The sequence below is a fragment of the Morone saxatilis genome, unplaced genomic scaffold (assembly GCF_004916995.1).
Source record: "Morone saxatilis isolate NCDOM2014 unplaced genomic scaffold, NCSU_SB_2.0 Contig5, whole genome shotgun sequence".
NCBI lineage: Eukaryota > Metazoa > Chordata > Actinopteri > Moronidae > Morone > Morone saxatilis.
Genome location: NW_023340095.1, coordinates 22,152,550 through 22,163,709, shown reverse-complemented (window position 1 = coordinate 22,163,709; position 11,160 = coordinate 22,152,550). Strand labels below are relative to the sequence as shown.

Genomic DNA, 11,160 nt, shown 5'->3' with positions numbered 1-11,160 from the left:
ATAATAATAATAATAATACTGGAGGCAGGTCATATTGTTGGAACAGCTTTCAGTGAAAGCCTTTAAAGATAATCGGGTTCCAGTGATCAGACATTGAGTCGCTGTGCTGAGACTTTGCTCCGAGCTGCAGGTCTCAGTGTGCAGGCCTGATGCGCAGGAAGCGGCGCACAGAGCGGAGACAAGAGGCTGATCGCGCAGGGAAAAAATGTTTTACACATTTCCCGTCAGCGGCAAAACGAAAACATGAGGGTGGAAAGAGAGCCGCGGATGTTCACTGCTGGTCAGAGGCTGTCTGCACCGAGCAGGCCTGAAGTCAACCTGGGCCCCGGGAAAGGAAAGGAAGCTTGGCAAAGGTCACCGCTGTGCATCTGCCTTTTTAAAATAAATATTATATGAATTTAAATAAAAGGTGCGCAGCTGGAGTAGAGCTCAGCAAACATCTGTAGAAGCAGTGGGATTAAGTGAAGAACATCAGAAGAATTAAGAGACAGAAAATAAAATTATAGTTTAAAAGAAGAAATAAATATATTGCTGAAATATTGTCGGAAGATTTAAAGACAGATACAAACTAATAAATGAAAAGACTTTGGGTCACATAAATTCATACTGACACACTGTACGCCACTGCGGACACACTACAGGAGTACCGCAGTGACTTTTCATACAGGTTAACGTAAACTGACGTTATTGTGCATTGATAACGACGCAGGAGATAATGAATGGAAATAATGTGCAAATGTGATTTGGGTTTAAAAACTAATGATTGAGAATCCAATCAGAGAGTGGGAGAGGAATGCGGAGATTGGAATTATATGAATGTTACGATGATTGGAAATATAATTTAAAAAAACGTTTTGGATGATTTTGTGCGAGTTAACGCTTCTGCATAAACTTCTGGCACAGTAAACAAGTAAATATTCCGCGTGCGCGCGCGCGTGGGTGTAGAGGAGGGTGAGTTTAAATCACCGTGGAAGGAAACTCGTTAAACACAAGCAGTAAAAGTCTAAAACCAACTGTTTGCTGTTTAGATCCCAATTATAGCCCCGATGGCATCTCATGAACCTAAACTAAAGCATGGGGGGTCGGGAGGGGGGGCCGGGGGGGATCTCTGCAGAGGTTTAGATGGAACTGTTTTATAAGGTTCATCATTTAAATATTTTCTGTAACACACTTTCTGAATTCATGGAGCAGCAGGCCTGATGTTTACATCACGAGTCCTAAAAATCCTGCGTTTTGTTTGGTTTTCCGTTTTTACCGAACTGCTTCACTCTGTGCGCAGAGAGGACACAGACCCACAAACATTTCTCTGAGGAACCTTTGTTTCCTGACCTCGCCATCCTACCGGACAGACACGCGGAAGGTGGGCGGAAACGCTCAAACACGCCGTTAATGTTCAATTAGTAAAATAAGGCTTTTGACCCCGCCTGACCCCGCGGATGAAGCACGCAGCCAGCAGTGAAGCGACAGCAGCTCTCCGGTCGTTTCAGCACCTTCCACCCCGGGCCAAGGACTGCGATTCCCCACGCAGGACGAAACCCTCTAAATATAGTGTGGAGAGCAACTGCAGGAGCCGCAGGCACTGAGAAGTTGAAGATGTGAGGATTAGGACTGGAACTGAGACTGTGAGGCCGTGCGCAAAGATCCACCTGACGCTCATTTATAGGCGTAAAATACTCAATCCGTAAGATGACGGTGCGGCTGTTAAATAGCGCACTTATTAATAATTGTGTAAGTGCTGATCGCAAAAACCAAGAGGTCAGAGTTCAACATCTTAAGCCTCACATGTGATTTTATCGAACGAGAGGATGCATTGCAGATAAAGGAGCCGCTTTGTTTTGCGCTCTCCTTGAGGGCTGGTGACCCTGACTCTGAGTAAAAAACAAACATCAAAGCAGGAAATCAACTGTCGGATTATGTCTGCAGTGACATTTATGTGCAATGACAAGAAGACATTAGCCTGTGGTTACGTTTTGTTAAGCGCCGTTTAAACTTTCTTGGAACATGAAAGCGATTTTTATAATAAAGGTCTAGGTTATAATTCAATAAACATTGTAATGAAGTATTATTTTAAAAGACAAAGTTTAGGTAGTCCTGGAAAAAAAATTGCTCATAACAACACAATGAAAAAGATGAATGTATTCCTTTGTGTTGTGAATTCTACAATAAAAACGGATGTTACGCAGATATAATTATACAATGAAAAATACCATGCAGCTCCAGCCTGTATGGGTAAACAGCAGGTATACCGACTATACCTAAACTTTATTTTCAGTCAGTATTCGGTTTAACCCCCTCTAAATCCCCTCTGATGCGCAACATTCAGAAATGCTCTGGAAGCAAAACATTTTCCCAGGATGGCGAAGGCATGACAGAGTAATTCCATTTTCAGGAGTGGAATACTTCACTCAAAGTGCAGAACAATGTAGTTGTCTCACCACGTTATAGCATGCGGACCAGTATTGGTGCAAACTCTGCACCTCTTCTGTGGCTAATGTTCATTTTATAAAGATCCTTACTGCCTGAGGTCCGGCAGCAGATGTTAAGGGACGATGTGCAAACACTACTGGACCGTTTTTGGGTGAGCCAAATATGCAAGAGTAGTCTTACATGTGACTGTTTATTCTTTGCTGGATGGGTCGCTTAAAAACACACCACTGGTAAACAGTTTATTCTATTCTTCGACACAAAACTAAATAAATGCAATTAAATTGCACTCAGACCTTGAATGTGCGTGTTTCCCCCCGTTTTCTTCTTTTAAATGTGTCTTTAACAACATTATTCAGACAGTGAACATCTGCAGCACTCAGAAATGGAGCCGCAATTATATTTTAATATCATATAATGACAGATGTATCACAGCTGAAGTCCTTTAGGAATATCAGAGAATTAACAGAGACATATTAATGCCACAAATTACAGAAAGTGCGATAGCCCCTTGACCCTAACACCATTAAGTGCGATACAATTGTATCCATATGTATCCTACACACACACACACACACACACACAGTCCATAGCGATAGAAACACTGAGCAGCTTTTAGTTCAGGTTAATTACAATCAAAGTGTCAGAGCCTTCAGCAGCCTATAATGTGTGGAGGTAAAGAGGCTTTAGGTTTACTAGTTTCCTATACTGCTCACTGCATGGACACAGTTTTTATATTTATTTAGTGTCTGCCGGGCTGGAGCTGTTTCCATTTACCACTATTTCTTTAAAAAGTAACATTTATTACGACTCCATTAAAGTTTTTACTTCTGCGCGTAAAACGGTTCAGTTACGGTGTCGCTTTCATATTAAAACAGATTACTTACTACACCACAGCGATATCACTGCAGTCTCACTTTACACAGAGACATGTATTTGTCCTAACAGGATTTACAGCCCGGTGCTGTGTGCATATGTAGTCTATATATTTTTATTTATATTCTGTCAGCTGCTTAATGCCAACAGGGAAAAAGCACCAAAGGGAAATAAACCGAGCGAGGATACGCTCTGTTCCCAGGTAAACACCGAGAGATGGAAAAACCACAGCGCAGTCCAACTCCATAGTGCGAGTGTGTGTGTGTGTGTGTGAGAGAGAGAGAGAATGGTCCGAGTCCCTGCAGGAATATTACAGGGCTACAGAAGTGCATTTTCAATTAGAGAAAGTGTGATGACAGAGAGCAGAAAGTTAAAACTGTAGCAGTAGAAACAGCAGGAGGATGAGGAGCTGTGGGAAGAGTGAAAGGATTAAGGGATGAGAGGGAGAGGAAGGGGGGTGGTAAAAAAAAAAAAAACTAAGAAGGGAAGACTAGAAAGAAAAAAGAAGGAAAGAAAAGGGAGAGAGAAAAACAAATGAAGGATGAGAAAGAGTCAAGACTTGAAGAAGGAAGAGAAAACTAAAGTAGAAAACTAAGAAAGTTTGAAAATGTACTGTGTGCTGATTCATTAAATGTAAGGTCGTGCATTAGTGCGCACATATCACTTTATGGTCACTCAAAATATGCATGAAAAACTGCTGAGCTGCAAATCTGATTTTACAAAAACATGAAGCCTTATTTCTTTTAATTTAAATACTCAGACAAAAAACAGTAAAATAAGCAGACAACAGTAACAAGCAGAATTCCAGTTGACTATACCCAAACACACACACACACACACAAACAGTTCTGTCACCTTAATATCAGTGCTCATTTTAAGTCTTTTACATCTCGACTCCTCGTGATGTGTGACAGTGCGTGCTGAAGCTGCGGAGCGGAGCCTGTTTCCCTGCAGCAGGCTGAAGATCAGTGGATGGGACAATTATTCTGTTGCTGAGGCCATAATACATCAGTTCTTCTCTTTCACCACTGAGTGTGGTAAACAGTGTCGTACTGCACAGTATAAAAAGAGCAATCAATAAAGAATAAACTATATTGGTCATTAAAGTTGTGGAAAAGCTGATGCTGCGCAGTATGTTCAGTACAATCAGGAGCAACTTACCTTTGTTTGTGTTGAAGATCAAATGTTCACTGCTATGTATGAGCTATTATTACAGCCATTATTTATTATCTGTGATCTCCACTGTCAATTGTTGCACCAGAGAACCGTTTAAGTTATCTCTCTCAGTTCATTGCTCACACGTCCCATAATTCATTTGTTCTTTCTAGCTTTTTAACTGTGGCCTGACCTTTGTTTGTTTATGCAAACTTTCAAGGTGCCCACAATAGATGCACACTGGACCACGAAAGTCCCTTGTTGCTCCAACTTCCCAAAAAAATGTGATAAAAGTTAAGATATTGTATTCCTCCTTTTGCTGGGGACCCCCTACAACCCACTCAAGGAATCCTGTTGGTCCCAGAGTCCCTGGACCCCAGTTTGTAAACCACTGCATGTTATAGATGTCAGGTTGTATTTTCTTGAAGTTATACTTTTATTTGTATTTTCACGGTTCTCTCTTTCTTCCATGTTTTTTGGCTTTGTAAGTGTTTGATGAACTGCATTGTGTTTGAGCGGTCACACTCGGGGGAACGTTGGAAAACAATGTTTGAATCAGATGTCAAACCGCCAATGAATCTGGTTTGAATCTTATTGGCAAAAATCTGTGTTTTTATGTTGTTGTGTTTTGGTCTGTGTTAGTACCGTTTTTATAAATCCAATCTGATTCCAATATCCATGTACAAACATCTGATTGCAGTGTAAACACAAACCATTGACATGTTCTACAACACCAGATCGCAGCACCTGTGACCTAAATTCAATTTGCATTTGAACACAACCAAACCAGTATAGTATAACAAGTTACCTCTTAAATAGGTGTTTTTCATTATTTCGGTGGCAGAGCTCAAGAAGACAAAAATATTGGAAATAATATCAAAAATATAGTTTGTGTGGTATATGGGGACACACATACAGCAAAAACTCAAAGGCAGATAAATAAGCTGCAAAGTCTTTCAAATGAGGGCACAGACCAACATTACCACTGCACCCTCATTCACTTCAATGAGACAAACATAGAATAACAAAAGGGCCAATCAGTTGGTAGTCCATCTTCTGCAGTTGAGTCTTTTCCACACTGCTTTTCAACACATTATGTTATCTAATGAGTTACATCCTCTTCGTCTTTGGAATAAAATCTGATATCCGCAGCAGTTCAGTGCTGAGCGAGGCCTTCAGTATAAATGTGGCTTTATTCTCCAGCCTAGCTGCCTAGCTGCAGAATCCCACTAGCTGTCGGACCTCTCTGAGGACCGGTGCAGCCAGTTCCCGAGCCCTGCGGGTCCCCTGGGCCAGCACTCCCTCCAGGTGAGCAGGGTCCGACCTCAGCCTTTCGATCTCCTCTCTGATGGGCGTCAACCTCTGGATCACAGCCTCGGTTACGAGCTTCTTATAGGCGCCTGTGTCCGACCCTCTGGCCAGGGACACCGCCTCCTCCACGCTGATCCTCGCCATGGCGGCGTGGATCGTCACCAGGTTGGACACACCTGGCCGTGTCTCTGGGTCAAAGGTGACCTCAGAGGTGAAATCGGTGACAGCTCGGCGAACCTTGAGGGCGATGTCATCAGGAGAGTCTGTGATGGCAATCGTCGCCATGGACTGGGGGTCGGATTTGGACATTTTGGCGGAAGGGTCACGCAAGGATTTGACCTTTCGTGTAGAGCCTGCAGAAGGGAATCAGATTGAGAAATCCATTGGTATGATGAGAAAACATAAATATTCTTTTCAAAATAAGGTGAAGGAGTTGTTCTACACAGTACAGGACAGCACTTGTTAACAAACAGTAAACATTTACCGGTAGGCCTAGTATTAACACATTTGTTACATACATATATTTTTGGCCCTTTTATTGCCTGTATTTGATAGTGACAGCTGAAGATAGGCAGGAAAGGGGGGTAGAGAGAGAGGGGATGACACGCAGCAAAGGGGTAGGGGTGTAGGTTTGGTTTCACAAGAAGCAAAATACGATAATGCAAAACAAAAAAAGACCAGACACTTTATGACAATGTTATATTTTCATTTTTTCAAAAAAGATTTTTTTTTTTTTAAATCATGTTCAATTTTAGCATCTTCGTTTAGGAATATTAATTGTAAATCTATTTGTATGTGCAGAGCCCTTAGTAGTGTTGGCAAATCTTCCTCTCAGTTACTCCAACAACTTCCATCAATCAGAGGGTGTAGCAGTCTGTATTTAGCCTGACAGGCACAAACCAGGGCAAAAAAAAGTCCACACAGCATTCACTGCTGGTCCTAAAGCTTAATGCTGGGAGTGTATGGTAATAACATCAAGATAACACTCAGAGACTTTAGTGTGTAAATTAAACAAAAAATGTCCTGACAAAAACAACAATTGTTTAAAAGTAACCAAATTTTTGTCAATTTTATGTAAATCAACTTATTGTCCTTGGAATATTTTACTTTATATCAAGTGATGCATTTCAGTTAATTTGTTTATTAAACATGATGTCACTACAATTTGAAATTCTTTAAATTCAGATGTGAATGACTGCTTTAACAAACAGCTCTTAGGAGTTAAAGGATAAAATGAGAGTAATTTCCACTGGACTGCACTGAAAAAGAAAAAATAGACTCAACACTAAAAAGATCGCTGAGCGTTAGTTCTTGCAGAACCTGAATGAAGAATTACAGTTTCATGACTGCTGCCTTGTGTGTGTGTGCATGTGTGCGTGTGTGCAAACGTCCCGGTGTGAAGCAGACGTATCCCGGTATGAAGTGATGAGCAGACTGTGGGATTTCCTTTCCTTTCTTATTTATCAAACCCATACTTCCGCAATCTTGCGAGCTCAAACTCTCCTTCCATCTCATACTAGTAGTCCACATCCGCCCCACGTGTCATGTCCTGTTTATCACCCCTGAGATGTCCTTATTTCAGCCAAATTAAAAGGTCTTTTGGTTTGGTTTCAAAGGGAAGGTGGTGACTGGAAACTCTGCTTTGCCAAAAACAAGGAATGATGGGACCCACCAGGCTGAGCCAAATACTGCAGCGCTCCTGGCTGCTCACACACACATACAGACACCACCCCTCCCTGAAGTCATCCCGAGGACATCCCCCCAATCTATTATCACTCCATTATTCAGATTCAAGAGGAAGAAAATATTTCTTTAATCAAAGCTGCACTGCACACATGACTGACTCCATCTTGTGCTTTTATGATGCTAATAATCAAGGAGGATGAAACTGGGAACTCTGGACATGTTAACCATGTGTGTGTAAAACTGTGAGTACATACTGGAAGACAGTGGAGTAAACATTTCAAAATAAAACAGTCCTAATGTTATTTTGTATGTTAAATCTTCACATAAATATTTCCCAGAAATTTGCTTATATGTAATCTTTGCTTGGTCACTCTGTCATAAAAAAAAAAAAAATTTATTTAACCAGACAAGTCCCACTAAGGTTACACACCTCAAATACAAAACAATATAAAAACAATCTAACACAAAACAGAAGAGACAATTAAAAATGTAATAATTTACTATAGAATTTAAAATCTTATTGACATTGGCCAGGGATATGAGTTTATTTTGAGTTTTTATGAGTTTTTTATTTCCTTCTATAGATTAATCCCAGTGGCTGAAAGTAAATAGGAAGGCTGATTTATTCATCCCTTTCCCAGAACTGGCGACAGACAGCAAATATAGATCTTGCCATCTGAGGTAATGAATGTAAAGTTTCTCTCCCTCGTTTCCTGTATAAGAATTAAGTTTGCAAACATTCTTCTTCTTCATTCTTTCTTTTTGTTTGAGTCAGTCAGGAAAAAAAGTGCACAGAGTGAAGGCAGAGAGACCAATGCAAGACAACACAGCACAGAAGCAGAAAATATAACAGAATGCAACATGGCTGCAGGACATGCTGTAATCTGCACGGCAAAATCTCTCATCACGTTATTTTTCTCACTGAATGAATCATTTCTAGAGAATTATCGAAGCAAGCTGATTTCTATTTACACTGGTTGAAATATTCTGACTGCACTGGCAGATTGTTTTAGACAATAAACTTTTAAGGACCCAGTTAAGGACAAAAATGATTAAATCACTGTGGCACTGTGTCCTTTAATATGTACAACTCATCTAAAATCCAACAAGCTTTTGTCCCTCTGAAACATGTGTGTGTGTTTAATGTGTGTAATGAGGTTTTCTAAGAGGCAAACTTGTGATTGGTGATATTGAGCTAAAGAAATAAAACTGATTTGACCAATCATTGGCGACTAGAGCTCTTTTTTATGATCTGATGAGCGTGTGTATGAGTGTGTTCTTACTGAGCAGGGCGCCGGGCTCAGGGAACAGGTCTCCGTAGCTGTTGTTGAAGATGCGAGCGAGATCCTGAGCCAGCTCTAAATGCTGGACCTGATCCTCTCCGACGGGGACGTGAGTGGACCTGAGAGACGAACCCATATCACAACGTGAGCTTTCTAAACAACAGTACACACTCACAGCACAGGACCGAGACGTGAGAACAAATTGGAGACACTTAGAGAGGCTCGCTGTTGGAGCTCTTTTCGGCGTCAGTTCAGCAACTTTGGAACTGTCAGTCCGGAGGAAGTAATCCATTCATTTCCTCTTCAATAAAATCCAGAGAGCATTAGAGGAGGAGTGTGTCACAGGAAATGAGCTTTTAGCTGTTTGATGGTTCAAAAAGAAACTCCTGAAGAGATAACTTCTGAATTTGTTCAGATATATGAAGCTTATGGATTCATTTTCAGTGCAGAGACACTAAACTGATGTGATCACTAACTCTGCTCGCATCAAAACAGATGCAGCACCGGCACTCCGACTTGCAGATCAAACATTAACAGTATGTTGCATCAGACATTTTCTCAGCATTCAAATGTGAGACTAAGATTTAAATGGCACATCAGAAAACCAAGGAAAACAGCTCAGTTCACTGCATTTTAAATACATTAAGGAGTGTTAAAGGGCTGCCTCAGGAAAAGTTTATAAAAACATATTTACTCACATATTACATTATACTCCGTAGTTGGCAGAGTTTTGGTTTAATTTGTTCATGTTTTGAGATTTATTTTGTTGCTCATGACACTGAAAATTATTGAAATTATGAAAATTCAACAGCAACATCTCTTTCCAGAAACAATGTGCCCTTGCTGCACAGAACACACTGTTCATAATTTTTATTTGAACTACTTCACACTGAAGAAATAGTCCCTATGAGAACAGTTGGCACGTGTTGATGTTTTTCTTTTATTGGAGGCAGAAACCTTGGAGACAAATATTCCAAAACCTGGACTAATAAAAGCAATGTACATGTTCAGATAGCACTAGAGTTTTTTTGTAATATGGGTGGACTGGCTGTTAAATTGTCCTCAATTGAAAAATTATCCGCAAAAATGATTTTAGCTGTGGTAGAAAACCACCCAGAACCACACTTCTCTTCTTGTGTCCAGTTTAACCAGTAGATGACAACCTCAACAATAGTCACACAATAGATGGCCTTGCTCTATGAAAAAGCACTTCTGAGGTTTTTCCCTTAAGGGTAATGTTTTATTTTATATGCAGTAATTTCATTTTTATGATGTTAGAAGACGTGGTTGTTGTTCTCAGATAAGGATCCACCTCTCTGACTTTATTATTATTTTTTGCAGTAATTCTGTTAAATAATGAAGAGACCAATTTAAATCAACTCTTTTTCAATTTTGTAAATCTCACAGAACTTTAGTAGAGTTATAGTTTTAATAGTTTTTCATTTAGATAACATCCTGATTCATTCATTCATTCATTCGTTATCTAAGACTTTTTGTTCATCACTGCAAGAGTTTTATGTAAAAACAGTGAGGGAAATGTGGAAACGGTGCACAGATAGTCCCAGTTTGTAACATCAGATATTGTCAAACAGAGATAAAAAGGGGAAGTGGGGGATGAATTTAAAAATGTCTATGACTGCAGCGTCTTTAACGACTGTGCTTTCCGTTGCCTCGCTGACTTCACTTAGCTCCTTGCTCTCTCATCCAGTCTCCCTTACAAAATCCTGCCATTACTTTATATTTAGCACGCATTAACAACACCAGCAGTAATAGAAAATACAGATTTAAAGGACCAGCGCGTAGGATTTAGTGGCATCTTGTGGCACTTGAAAATAAACTAGGAAATCAATGGAAGAAGAAAAGGAAGATTTACTTAATTAATCCCCAAAAAGAATTTATAAAAGTTAGAATTTATACAGTTAGAAATTAATAAAGTACATCTTCTTGTTCTTTTTCCCTAATTTGTTTTGAATTGCCACAATGGGTGACCCCACTGCAATTTCCCAGCTTGGGATGAATAAAGTATATCTATCTATCTATCGATCATATTTTTCCAGTCATTCCAAAATCCTAAGCCTGTGACCATGGCTGAAGGCTTAGTTTGCCCATTCTATCTCCCACAACAAAAGAAGAGTGTTCACCTGGATGTGTGGAAATAATATGGATTCCAAACTAAAGAATGACAAATATTTGTTTCTTAACACAATATAAGGTAAAGTGATTCCAGTATTGCCACTATTTTGGTCAGGATAATCATGAAAGGACATTTTCATATCGTCCAGTGCCTAATCATCAGTTATAATCATGCGAGGAACAACTTGACCAACAGCTTTAGCTTACAGAAACTGACAACTCTGCTAGAGCTTCTTAGGTTGTCTTAGGGTCGATTGTTTTGGCATTCAAATACAAAGATAAATCTGTTTTT

At 40.0% G+C, this 11,160-nt stretch overlaps 1 protein-coding gene across 1 annotated transcript in view; it reads right to left on the bottom strand.

Moving 5' to 3' along the window:
- Positions 1-2,821: 2,821 nt before the first annotated feature.
- wars2 (tryptophanyl tRNA synthetase 2, mitochondrial) overlaps positions 2,822-11,160 on the bottom strand; it is a 28,464-nt gene continuing 20,125 nt past the window's right edge. The window contains exons 5-6 of the mRNA XM_035677318.1: positions 8,736-8,854; positions 2,822-6,119 (exon numbers count right to left, since the gene is read on the bottom strand). Coding sequence (XP_035533211.1) covers positions 5,668-6,119; positions 8,736-8,854 — 571 coding nt within the window. The 3' untranslated portion in view covers positions 2,822-5,667. The remainder of the gene's footprint in view (positions 6,120-8,735; positions 8,855-11,160) is intronic.